Source organism: Anarhichas minor, unplaced genomic scaffold (genome assembly GCF_050575085.1).
Source record: "Anarhichas minor isolate MPS153535 unplaced genomic scaffold, ASM5057508v1 ptg000009l, whole genome shotgun sequence".
Classification (NCBI taxonomy): domain Eukaryota; kingdom Metazoa; phylum Chordata; class Actinopteri; order Perciformes; family Anarhichadidae; genus Anarhichas; species Anarhichas minor.
The window spans coordinates 5,728,765-5,742,038 of record NW_027466455.1 but is presented as its reverse complement, the minus strand read 5'-3'; the positions used below and the strand labels follow the sequence as shown (position 1 = coordinate 5,742,038).

At 42.1% G+C, this 13,274-nt stretch overlaps 1 protein-coding gene across 2 annotated transcripts; it reads left to right on the top strand.

Annotated features, from left to right (window-relative positions):
* The first annotated feature begins 3,431 nt into the window (after positions 1–3,431).
* LOC142946116 (histone H2A.Z) lies at positions 3,432–5,014 on the top strand. 2 transcript variants are annotated; one of them, XM_076087221.1, is made up of 5 exons: positions 3,432–3,547; positions 3,836–3,913; positions 4,081–4,194; positions 4,270–4,399; positions 4,683–5,014. In XM_076087221.1, exons 1-5 carry the CDS (start codon positions 3,545–3,547, stop codon positions 4,742–4,744), a joined length of 387 nt encoding a protein of 128 aa, XP_075943336.1. In that variant the 5' UTR covers positions 3,432–3,544; the 3' UTR covers positions 4,745–5,014. The 2 variants fall into 2 exon arrangements, with proteins under 2 accessions (XP_075943336.1, XP_075943335.1); XM_076087220.1 differs by having other exon boundaries at positions 4,081–4,399.
* The last annotated feature ends 8,260 nt before the right edge of the window (positions 5,015–13,274 follow it).

Below are 13,274 nucleotides of genomic sequence, written 5' to 3'. Positions count from 1 at the left end.
GCAAAACAATCTGCAGGTTTTGATTTTAAATGAGCTGCTTGTGCCTATATGGGTCTCGGTGGTACGAGACCACTGATTTAAAGGCCCCCTTGTGTGGAGTTTCCATGTGATTGAAGAATCTTTTGTGGCAGATTTGACAATTCCAGAGAAAATTGGTACAGTTTATGTTTCTTTCGACCCATTCTTCCGCGTGTGCCTGGCTCAGATCTGCGAGTGCAGGGTTGGAGGGTGTATAGATGTGCGTTGTGGTGGTCTTTCTGGCAGCAGCGCTGCTGATGGCTGATGGTATGCCGTTTGTTGTAGTGACGTGTCGAGGAGTGGTATGTCACTGTTGGTTTTGGTGTTGGTATGCTGCTGCAGCCCTGAGGATAATCAGACCAGATCCCAATGTGGTCAAGCCAAGAAGAGAGAACAGCAACAGCAGCGGCAGCAGGATGATCCACCAATTAAATCAAAAAGAGCAGCAACACATGTTTCCTGCACTTCACACTTCCTCCCAGGACCCATGTCTAGACAACGGGACCTGACACGGTTAGATCCAATGTCATTTGGAGGTGAAGGAGGAGAGAAGACTCATGAGGACCGTCTGTCACATTGTCTTTTCTGATAGTTGCCAAAGTCACGAAGTTTTAAATCCTTCACACAGGTGCTTCAAACTAACATTTGCCACTAAAGACTGAAACTCACACAACTTCATTTTGGTTGGTCCGTTTCCAGAACGGAATATTTTGGCCGATTAGCTGAAACACACACACACACACACACACACACACACACACACACACACACACACACAGTTGATCCTCCTCGTCTCTGAAAGCGACACAACATGAGCTGACAACAAAAGAAGCAGCGACATAAAGTAAAGCCTGCTAATGAGTGTGAATATTCATGCTCTTCATTGACCCACATGCTTTTGGAACAATGTCATCGGTTTACACTATGACCAATGCGTAGAGCTGGATGTGCACGTGGGTATGGTATTCATATTCACTTGCATTTGTGAGATAAATTGTTGTCTCAACGTCACGTTATTAAGGTGCCGATGTCTTCACTTGTTTTGAGGTCTTTGCAGTGACCCAGTAATCTCTTCTCCAGTTAACTCTGGAGTCTTTTCCCACCAAACTTTTTTGTTTCTTCTTGAGTTAGCAGCCGGAGTGACATCACAGTTTCTCACGCCCTTTGTCCATCCCTTCTTCCTCTGAGCTCTCCCTCTCTTCCTCTTGTTTTTCCCCAAGTGGGCTGTAGAGACATCATCGGGTTCCTGTCACTTCTCTCTCAGGGCCAGATATACGTTCACTGATCCTCTCTCAGCTTCATAGACCAAAGCTACAGCTATCACTATCATGTTGAAGGGCTGTTTCTCTGTGCTCCACTTAAGTCTCAGCAGAACACATGGATGTACCAGCAGGACTTCTTGACATCACAATAGTTTGGAGCCAATCGTGTCCAATGAGTGTGTAGAAGTCGGGACAATTTGTGTCAAGCAGTTCAACATTTGAAATATATCGATGGATTCTGTATTGTTATGGGGTACATGTCATTTTAAGAATTTTGAACATGGTAATTGTATTTCAACGTCATCAAAATTTGTCTGGAGGTGATTTTGAAAGAAATAGTCCAGCCTTTTTGGAAATATGCCAGTTGTCTATATTTCTGGGAGTGACATGAGAAGATCAATATCAAGCTCATGTCTGTGAGTTAAGCACTGAACTGGAGTCAGAATGTGCAATGTGGTAAGATCCTATCCAACAATATTTTGTGATCCACTGTATCACGGCGGTCAAAGAGCTCAGTGACAGAGGCAGGAGAGACGGGGAGGTGACTGACAGTGACTGAGGAACAGAGGGAGAGGAGAATGAGGCCAGGGGAGAGAGTGCTGAAAGGGGAGTAGGCCTGGGAATGAATGGTATGAGATTTAGACGTGACCAGCCCACCACCAGCTGTGCATGTTGTCCCACACACACACACACAGATTGTCTTATCAAGTCCTGACACACACCCCCGACTGGAGCCTGTTACAGATCAACACTGCAGTAAAACAGGATGAAAAGGAGGCTGAAATCTCTCTGCTTTCATGACTCCCCCACCTGCTGCTGGTGTCAGGGTGAACTATAACTGTGATCATCATTAGACAACTAACCACTAATGTGGACAAAAATCCATAAGGCCTCACCCACTACTGCTAAAATAAGATGTAAACTGACTGAGAGTTTATAAATAAGTAGATGAAAATGTTTTGAATCGTGTTTGAGCCATCATGGGTCACATATATATACAGAAAATGCATGGTAAAATCAATATTATATTTAATTTTGTTTTGCTTTGTTGAATACATATATATATATATATATATATATATATGATATGAAATTCATGGATAGATAGATCTATCTATTTATTTTACGATTTATTTTGATTGTTTGGCTTTACATTGTGAGGTTGCTGTTGGGCATAAAATGAATGATCCCACTTAATCAAACTAGATGAGTGTATAACAACAATGACTTCTTCTGCATCTAAAACCTTACATAATGTCTGTCACTGTAACTTGGAGTAAACATATAGTGAAGTACAGTCGATGGCTGTAGAGCAACGAGAGCATGAACAATCCTGAGCATTCACTGCCCTCATGTGGCTTCAGTAAGAAACTACAACGGGACAATGGACATGCTGAGAGACCAGTGTTAACGTCAATGAAATTGTTTGTGGAAGTGGAAAGAGACAGTTAGGCCTAAGGGGTTGTGACAGCACATCAAGTGACTGTGGCTCCTTTTAGGAGAGGATTGCAAAACAAGTTTTGAAATTCTGAGAAAAAAAGGAAATGCAATCAACCAGCAGTTTTTAATATAAAAATGTTACTTTTTGATGAAGAGTTTTTTTTAAAGTCATAATGTATTTGATCAAGAAACTTGGTTTTAATCATAAAAAGTAGGATTTGCACACAAGTTGTGGCCACTGTAGTTTTCTGCTTCCCCCTTTAATAGTTAAAAGAAGAAGATATTTTCATTATGGGACAATACATGGACCACATGTTAAGAGTCCACTGTGTCATTTTGATATTAGTGAGCAGGCTTCCTGACATGGTTCATGCAATTGGCCTAATAAATGTCCAAACAAACAAATGTTGCCTATATTTTCACCCAACATATCAACTTAGCCTAACTTAGAGTAGAAAACACGTTGGCGTTAGTATCTGAAGTGTAGTGTCAACTTCTGATACATTTTCAGAGTTCAGAGTAGACCTAACTTGTTCTTTCATTACGAAAAAAACAACGGGAATAGTCAGTCTACACTACATTACCCATCAGCAATGTACCACATTTCCCAAAAAGCGAGGTCTTTACTTGCCGAACGCCAAGGCAGGAAACATATGACGAAATGTGATTGGCTAGTGCTCTCAGAGCAGTTACCCGGATGAAGGTTGGCTATATATAAGGGACAATTGAGGGCGGAGGCTTTAATGCAAGCCAACAGTCGGTAGTATCGCGCGACACACTCGATTTTGGGCTGCAGCTTCAGAACTTCTTTGTGGATTTTAAATATGGTTAGTATTCCATGTTGTCTTGGTGGCATATCGGAAAACGGTGACTGCTAGCGGTTTGTTGGCAACACATGTTTAATAGCCGTTAGCGAATGTTGGATAGCTAACTATTAGCTTCTTAGCTGTTGTACTAGCGTAGCATGCTAGCTAACTTATCGCCATTGGCTGCAATGGGCGAGCACTAGACTGGGTACTGAATGCAGAAAGTAATGATAGAATTGTCCACCTTTTAGGTAATGTCATTTCACGGCAATACGATTTGACGACTGCAACTGTTTTCGTGTTTTCCAGGCCGGTGGTAAGGCAGGTAAAGACTCAGGGAAGACCAAGACGAAGGCTATTTCGCGCTCGCAGAGAGCAGGACTGCAGGTTCGTCCACCGATATGTATCATTGCCTCGACTTTGCTAACGTAGCCGCAAGCTAACGTTAACAAGCAGACGTCGCAGAGGCTACTCAGCTGGCCGTCTCTCACCGTCGGGCCAGTGAACCCTTTGTTTCTCTGCACCAATGTCCGCTCTCTTTCTTATCGCTGCAGTTCCCAGTGGGTCGTATCCACAGACACCTCAAGACCAGAACCACCAGCCACGGCAGAGTGGGAGCCACTGCAGCGGTGTACAGCGCGGCTATTCTGGAATACCTCACGGCCGAGGTAACGCTGAGCCTGCGTGCTACTCATCCTTCCGGGTGCTGCTGTTTTCTGACTTCTCTTAACTATTTATTTCAGGTGCTGGAGTTGGCGGGAAATGCATCAAAGGACCTTAAGGTGAAGCGTATCACCCCCCGCCACTTGCAGCTGGCCATTAGAGGAGATGAAGAGCTCGATTCTCTTATCAAGGCCACTATTGCTGGTGGAGGTAAGGAGATGCTTCTGCACCAAGTGGCATTGAAAAGTCTTGAGCTTTGAGCGACGCAATTACATTATATTTTAAATATGCCATTCCATTGTTATATTTATCATGGACTAGGTACTAACGGTCACACAAATAACCATTACATTTAGTGAGACAGTCTTAATATATCATCCATCAGCTCTCTAGCTTGTGTTTCCTCTACATTTTCTGATTACCAACTAAACGGTTCGTGGTTTGCTTGTCTGCAGCTCTGTTAATGGCTCATCCATTGTCCTCTGTTTCCCAGGTGTGATCCCTCACATCCACAAGTCTCTGATAGGAAAGAAGGGCCAGCAGAAGACGGTATAACCTGAAGTGCTCTGGGAGTCATGCCATCTCAGGACGGAGTCTGCATCAAGTGTTTAAATGTTGTAGCGTAGAACACCTTAAGAGTTATTTGTATGGTTGAGCTTGCATTTACTCACCTGGGGTATTTTTTTAAAAGTGGCTTCAGAGAAGCTCATTTTTTGTGTTCTGGCTTTTTTTTCTGGTGCTGCGGTTTTTGTTCAAACTTTCTTTTGTGGAATTCACATGTTTAAAGTGGTGTTTTAATAAAGCTCTTATTGGGCATTTGCGGTCTGTTCTTGCATTTTCGTGGGTTTATTTCTGACCTGTAGGCATCCAGAAGGCTTCTGCAGTGTGGATGGTGTACATGTGGCTTTAGTGGTCCTAATCTTCCCAGTCTGAAAGAATCCACCAATGAAAAGCAAAGGACCACCACAGCCTCGGTGTGGACTGCGTCATGGCGTGCTTGGAACCATCTTGAGCATGCAAACTATTAATGGCAGCCTTGTGTAGTTGCATGTTTTAGATCGGTTTACCACTGGACTGATGTGAACTGGGTATACCATGTAGTCATTTTTGGATTCCTGAATAAAGCCTGCAGTCACAATGTTTTGCATATTGTGGTGTATGGATGGAACATTACATGAAGGCAGTTTGACTGTTTCTGGTTTCAGTTTGAAAAGGACAAAGCTCTGCAGTATAAGTGTATACAGATGACATTTAAATCCATCAGTCACAAGTCTTCAGCTAATTAAATGCCCAATAGAAGTAGACTAGGACATTTTGAGTTAAATGAAGCAAGTTTTTGTGTTTTTCCAGTTCCGTTTGATTCCACCTTTAGAACAATGATTTTGAAGGAAGTGCTCATGGTCCAAACTGATGAGACTATAAACTGAAGGACTGCTTCTGTAAATCACAAGGTAACGAGACCATTTCTAGAGAGCATCTTTGTTAAAACTGGAGGTTCAAAGTAACTATTGTTCTGAACACATGGAATAAGATTATGGTCTGTTTGACATTTTAAAATGATTTTTCACTTCTGGCCCACATATGGAGAAATCCAGCTAGGATTGTGTGTTTAGGCTCTGGCAGGAGAATGGTGAAGGAGGAACAATGGAGTCACTGAAGGGCTTCAACAGTAAATATTCCGTACATCGGTCTCGTTTCTCCTCCCGCTATTAACAAAGAAGACATTGTATAACAGCAGTGTTCATGCTTGAAATGTGTCTCTTAGGGGATATACAACCCTACCAAAAATATTTTCTTATGTTTATGAAACCGTTGGTTTAGATTTGAATTATTCCATCGATCACATCCAAAAGCAACGGCAGATTGATAGAATATATCTGGGCATCAGTTAGAAAAATGCATTTTGTATTCTGAGCGGTAATACTGATGGACGGACACAATTTACAATATTATACCATTATTAAGATGCAAGCTTGGTCGAAGCTCTCCTAAATGCAATTCAGAAATTGACACACATGCACAAAAATGTGCAAAGATACAACAATTTCTGGAGAAGTGAAAGTTGAGGTGGTTACCTTGATTGGATATATAACCACTTCAGTGTTTTTAGGAAGTTAAAGTGGACAGTGCATGGAACAACCACAACACCAAACTGGTTGGAATACTCTGATAGCATAAAGACAACTCCCAAATTCTGTATTTCTCAGCACATCCTGCACTGGGCGATTGGTGTAAGGAGGTACCGAGAATACTGCCTCTGGGAAAGCTCACTTACACCCTTCATGACGATCTCAAAGGATTTATTGAAGGGACAGTTCACCCCTCAAATCAAAAATATGTATTTTCCCTCTTACCTAAAGTGTTATTCATTAATCTAAGTTGTTCTGGAGTGAATTGTCCCTTTAAGATATGGCAACCAGACTTGGAGGTGGACCCCTTATTTGACCATACTGTCAGACCACCACTAGATGACACTACACCACCACTACAAGTCTCAGTTATTCTGACATATGGAGCCCATCTAACGAGCAGACAAGTCAAAGCCTGTATCACTCTGCTATGAGCATGAATGGCATCAGTCATCATGACACTCAGAAGCTACATTATTCCATCATCCAACATCTGTGGTGTGTCCAGGCACATCTGTGGGACAAAACCATGTCCAAGTCATTGATCTGGATGACTGAGTGGGAAACTGCATTTTAAATAGACACTGAGTCATCCGGCAGTCGATTTAAAGCTGCATTGACTAACACTGCACTTTGCAACATGTAATTATTTTTTTTATCATTTTTATTTTCATTATAGGACTTATGAAGTGATTTTTGTTTCCTGTTGGATCTATCTTTATGTAGCAGTGCTTTGAGATTTGAGCATTGAACATTGGACAATGTTAGCATAACAAAAATAAAACAGGTTGAGGTTTCGATAAAACGTCATTTTAAAGCTTAGTAAAGCTGCTTCTTGGATGGTTCTGTGTGACGAAACATCTGGCTCGTCAGGTTAGTTTCCTGCTGCTTCCAGTCTTTATGCTAAGCTAGGCTAACCACATCCTGATTCCAGCTCAGTAATTAACACATGAAAAACAGCCTCTTGGCTAACTGGCACATTTAAAGCAATGTTTTATGAATGTGCACTGTCCCTCCAAATAAACCAATAAATACATGAACACGCAGACATTAGATTGAAATTGGTCTTTTCATCTCACTCTCAGACAGAAACCAAAGAAGTTTATTTTCTGAAATATGGTGAACTATTCCTTTAACATTCTGGCTATTAGGCGTTCTCGGACTTTCATAGGTCCATTTATTTTGACCTAAATCGTGAGCAGCTAATGTTGTGCTCCCTGTGCAGCATCGTACATCTTAAAAATCTTTATCAAGACAAATAGAAGACAAATGGTGAATTCCTTTAATTAATGAGTGTTAGTCCATGGCTTAAGGAGTTTTTAAAGTCAAACTGTTCTTTTCACCCTTTATGTTAGCAAAATCAAATGTGACATTTAAAAACAATTAAGAAAACTTTTCAGCGTGACACAGACTTGGCTCGCACGCAGCACTGGAGCTGGTCTTGCTGGCTTGTCCAAACTAATCAAACGTGCAGGAGAGGCCGAGGTCCTTAACTGGACAAATGAGTCCGAACACTACCTGGTGCACTCATTGTGCCTCATTTATGTGGAAATAATGAGAGGAATAATAATCAGTTAACTGATCCCACATGTGACAGCATCAGAACTCGTTGGTCGTACTTAATGATGGGAAAGGGTCAGCTCAGTCTACTTGTCACTTTTATTAAATTGAAGCAGACACATTTTGCTTTTTTTCACTTCATCAAGAGTTAGTATAACTTCTTTGTTTATCTTGTTCAGGGTTCCTTGGGGCTAGAGCCCTTCCCAGCATGCTTTGGGTGAAACAATATGGATCATTTAATTTTCTTTATACACAAAAACACAAAGCAGTCCTTCTTTTCAAAGTCTAAAGGGACAGTTTAACATTTAGGGATGTTATCATTCTTATAAGAGATCAGGAGATCAGTATCAATCTCATGGTTTTGCATGAAGTTTGGAGCTGAGCATGGTTAGCCGAGCAAAAGGTGAAGCAGAGATGGTTTGTTACACAGAACCATGGAGAAGCCCTCATTGGAAACTGGGGGTAGGGGTAGGCCCTTTGAAAAAACACTTGGCAGGTGATGGGACAAACCATCTGTCAATCAAACTCTTACTGAAGCATTTTCTTTACTTTGGACAGCGCTGGGCTAGCTGTTTCACCTTGCTTCCAGACTTCATGCTAAGCTAGGCTAACCACGTCCTGTCAGCAGCTCGGTACTTAAAAGTAAAAAAATGTATTTGGGCATTTTTCATTTATTCAAAGATGGGCAGAAGACATATGAGGTGAGGGGTGACATGCAACAAAGGGAATGAGCATATTTACTAGAATGTTTACCAAATGGACTATTCCTTTAAAAATATCAATATTACCTCCCAGGTCTCTGTGAAGGATTTACAATCCAACACAGTTCACACGTGAACTTGAATAAATCGGGATTGTTTCTTGATAAAGTTTTGTTGAGATTTCTCCAATTTTAGTTTCATTTTTATCTGCTTCTTTAGCTCCGGTTACATTTGTTTTCATGCCCGCTACAACTCAGCACCAGTTCATTTCTCCCAAACAATTTGAACTTCAAAATGTGGTCGGTATGTGTCTGCTTGATGATTTGTTCTGCAGACCTGGTCAAAATGATTAAATCAATTAAGAGTATACTGGGGGGGGGGGGGGGCAGTGCAGGAACCTACCTACCTTCAGGCTGGACGGTCTCTCTGGAAGCCATTAGCACATCTGGCCTCACTGGATGGATTTGGCATTTTTATTGGTTTTACAGAGCTCATAACAACATGTCATCACAAGTTCAAAAAGTATTCTTATGGTGGTTCTGAACATTTGTATAGTTCGAGAAGCGCTCCGGCTTGGTTGAGAGAAGGACGAGCCGCTCTAGTTTCACAGAGCGACCTTCTGTTTTACCTCTCCTGCTGTACTGACTGAAGGTTCCCTGTGCAGTCAGCCATTAGTGGCGTTTCAGGTGCTCTCACTGTCTCGTTTCCTTTCTACCTCACTAAGGTGCTTTGATAATCTGAAATAAATGTCGACTTGTTTCTTATCTAACTGTCTGATGTTGCCGTGTTTACAGATCTCTGCAATTGACCCTTTGCTAAGTTCTGTTCCTCAAACGCAGACTGACCAGAAATCATAGCTTAGCATCAGCCAGCTCCAGCCACGGTCCGACAACCATCCGGCTCAGCTCCATAGACTGTCATGCAGTCTTTTCAGATCTTGTGGACTTGGAGCTAGTCATGGTCAAATGTTGTGTAACAGTGATACTCGTCACAAGGAGATGAAGGTTTCTAAACTGTTGTGTTTCTACATTAACATTACCAGAGTAACTTAGCATATCATTAACTAGCATTAGCACTTCTATGTGTACACATGCTGCTTTTGCTTTTTAATTATTATAACAGTATATAAAGATCTACCCAGCTGACAGGGACAGAGTTCCTTTATTTCACTGTCTTCTGTCTGGATCTCCAGGCGATGTGCTGGTTCACTTTTACACTGTGGTCTGTCGCTTTAGCTTCTATCTTTTTAACCTGTTTTCACTTTTTTAGCCAAGGGTCAATTGCTTTGGTGAGTGCAATGTTATCACAATTTATAGAAATGATGGCCAAATCATAGAGATAAAACCCAAGTTGTAATAAATTGGAATCAATATCCTAATAATGAATAGAATGTAGAGTGTAGAAGTGAACTATGAAGCAGTATGAGTGCATTCTATAAAGTGCATGCTGGTCTTTGACAGATATCACAGTGATTTCCTGTAGCCTCTCATAAGCTGCTTTGTTTTTGGCCTCAGCACACAAAAAGTTCCCAGCATGAAATATTCTGCACCGAGTGACTGAAAGCTCGTCAACTCAGCGCCGAGCCCGCTACAAAGCCAACACAAAGCCGGGTCCGATAACACAGTTAGAGAGAAAATGAGGCGGCCGCCGGGAGGGCTGGGAATTTAAGTGTTTTTTTTCCTTGTTCAAGTTCACACTCGGGTCCGTCTGGTGGCAGGTGGTTCAGAGCAGCTGAATAGGCAGCGGTCCAGACTCTCCTCCTCGCCCATCACACATGGCTAACTTATCAGAACAGACACAATGAAAACAGCAACGACACTCACCGCGCCTGTAATCTCTGTCAGGGATGAGACTTTGATTCACGGATGCTTTCAGGACATTTGTCGACATTTTTTTTTCTTCCTCCATTTCCCCCTCCTTTCCTCTTGGGTTCTGTGGTGGCTTGGCATTGTCTGTTGGTGTGTGTGTGTGTGCACTCACACAGACGGGGTGGGCTGGCAGGGGTCACGGTTCGCCGGCCCGCCTAGATCTATCAAGAGGAACAAAGCAGGGGGAGAAGGAGCAGTGCCAAGCCCCCCGAAATCAAAGACCAGGTTTGGGATTGGGATTCGCTCCAAAGGGCTGGACCCATGTTGGTAGTGCAGGGGGTCTCGGGAGCCAGGGGGGGGGGGGGGGGGGGGGGGGGGGGGGAGCGGAGTTAAAAACAATAATCAAATCCACCACAGCGTCTGAGGACCGGGCCGGTTGAGTGAGCCGGCTGAAGCCTCTGCGTGCAGCATCCTTCCTCGTCCCTCCTCTTTGAAGTCCACTTTGCTTTTGTTCTTTACATAACTTGATCTGATATTTGAAAGGCTAATTTGTATGCATTCTGTGAGCCGGGGGGGGCCAGAACTGCCAGCCACCCAGAATTCCACGGGGAGCTGACAGGTAGGTCAACACGATTGGCCACAGGGGGAAATGGGGGAACACAAGCAACCCAAAAGCATAAGTGTCTTTGAATTATTGCAGCTCTGTGCAAATTTGATGACAATGGCCAAGCGGTCAGAGGGCTGAAATCCCTTTGCAAACAGAGACCGCGCATGCTATGGTGGTCTTCATTTTGCCATCAGCTTCCCCAACGGTAGAGACAGCAACAGGCTGCAAAGGCAAATATGAATAAACACTTCAAAGGAGCTCTGATAGCCAGATTTACATGAGCAGGACCCCCCACATGCTGTACGTTCATACCATATTTGTATGTACTTAAAGAAATGATTGAGCTCCACACAATAAACACAAGAAGTGTATATGATGAATTGGAATGAATAGAACATGGAAACAGATTATCATCTTCTGGAATGAATTAGAAATACATCATCACAGCTGACTGGGAAATCTGCATTTTATCTTCTATAAACGGTTATCTTCTGTAAAAAGGATTTATAAACAGCAACAAACAGCTACTATCTGTAAAGATAGAGTAGAGCAGTGGTTCTCAACTGGTCTGGCTGCGGGACCCACCATCACCCCTTAATGACAAGCCGGGACCCACGACCCAAATTATATATATATATATATATATATATATATATAATTTGGGTCTATCTATATTCAAGAAGTCTAGTAGCAGTAACGTCTCTGTGTAGTAAACAACTGTCAAATCAAATAAAGAAAGTACACCAATTATATTTTAACAAATATTATTCTCATTTTTCAAATTGAACTGGATGGATTATAAATAATACATAGAAATACATGAATAAATGTTCTTCTCATTTCAAGTAAAATAACGGCTGGATTAAAAAATAAATTACTTAACGAAATTCATTTTAGCAAAATTATTTCCACTGAATTGCCCTGCAGCTTTAAATTCAGTTCATCAGGGTGAAGTTAAAAAGCCATAATATCATATTTTTCTCATCTTCTAAAAAGAGAAATTAGTGTTTGACTGGACAGACTCATATAGGTGAATTCTTCAGAGTCTAATGACTCTGGTCTCTCTGGCCATTTCTCTCTTTTGGAGATCGTCCTATGATTTGACTTTCACAACTCACACCTCAATAAATAGTCCTGCTCTGCTCATATGTCCTCGTGTCTCCCCGTGTGTCACGGTGTGTGTACATCTCACTCAAGTCAGGAAACTTGTCAGAATGCCCATATTTGATTGGCCGAGCTTCATCACCTGATGTGATTCACAACGCATTGGTCGGTGTTTTTCTTGCACCGCTGAACAAGTGCCGTAAATGCTGGAATAACTCCGCTGCATAAAAAATGCCCTTCAAAATAAAATCACAACATTCTTTTTTTTTTTTTTTGTCAGGCAAAGGCCCGCGACCCACTGAAAACCGGTCGCGACCCACCAGTTCAAAATCACTGGAGTAGAGTAATGTCTCTCTCTGTGCTTTGTTTCTATTCATGTTTTCTTTTTCTCAGACACCTGTGAACAATTAACATTTTCATGATAAGGTGTTAAAAGTTGGACTGCAATTCGGTAAATTTAATTTTTTTCCTTTTAGCCCAGAACAAGGCGTCCCATTGGACTACCCACTGTCCCAACCGTCCCGGGGGAAGTAGAATGCACTCCTTTACATTTAACATATTGTTCCTTTCATATCGGGGTTAGCCTCTAAAAAACTGTTCAAGTATAGTCTGCGAGTAACGGAAGGTTTTTTGATGTTGATGCAGTGTCCCAACATACCCAACTTGTCCTACACTCATCAGAACTGAAGGAGCTCATAGAACCAGAGCTATATGGAATTTGAAGCCACGTTGCAGTGAACCGTAGTTTTTCCTTAATGTCTAAGTGGTTTCCTATACATATCTTGCAGATTGGTGCTCAGAGCAACCTGCTGCTCAACATCAGTAAAACCATGGAGCTGATTGTTGATTTTAGAAAAAAGGAGGTGAAGACGCACACCCCTGTCTACATCAATGGAGCTGAGGTGAGGCAAGTTAACAGCGTTAAGTTCCTGGGAATCAGCATCACAACCTGACATGGTCCTCACACATCTCCATCCTGGTGAAGAAAACTCATAAACTGCTGTACTTATTAAGGAAACTTATGAAGGCATAATTCCTGTGCCAAGCTTTAGTTAACTTTATAGAAAGCTTTCTGATTGGAAACATTACAAACTGGCATGGGATGTGCATGGATCAGGACAGGAGGGCTTGACAGTGGATCATTAAAACCAGCAAGAACATCATTGGTCATTGGTA

Excerpts from the sequence above, each read along its gene's own strand:
- LOC142946116 (XM_076087220.1), top strand. Across the intron at positions 3,914-4,080 it reads CGCAGAGAGCAGGACTGCAG|TTCCCAGTGGGTCGTATCCA; the intron begins GTTCGTCCACCG and ends TTATCGCTGCAG. Across the intron at positions 4,400-4,682 it reads GGCCACTATTGCTGGTGGAG|GTGTGATCCCTCACATCCAC; the intron begins GTAAGGAGATGC and ends TCTGTTTCCCAG.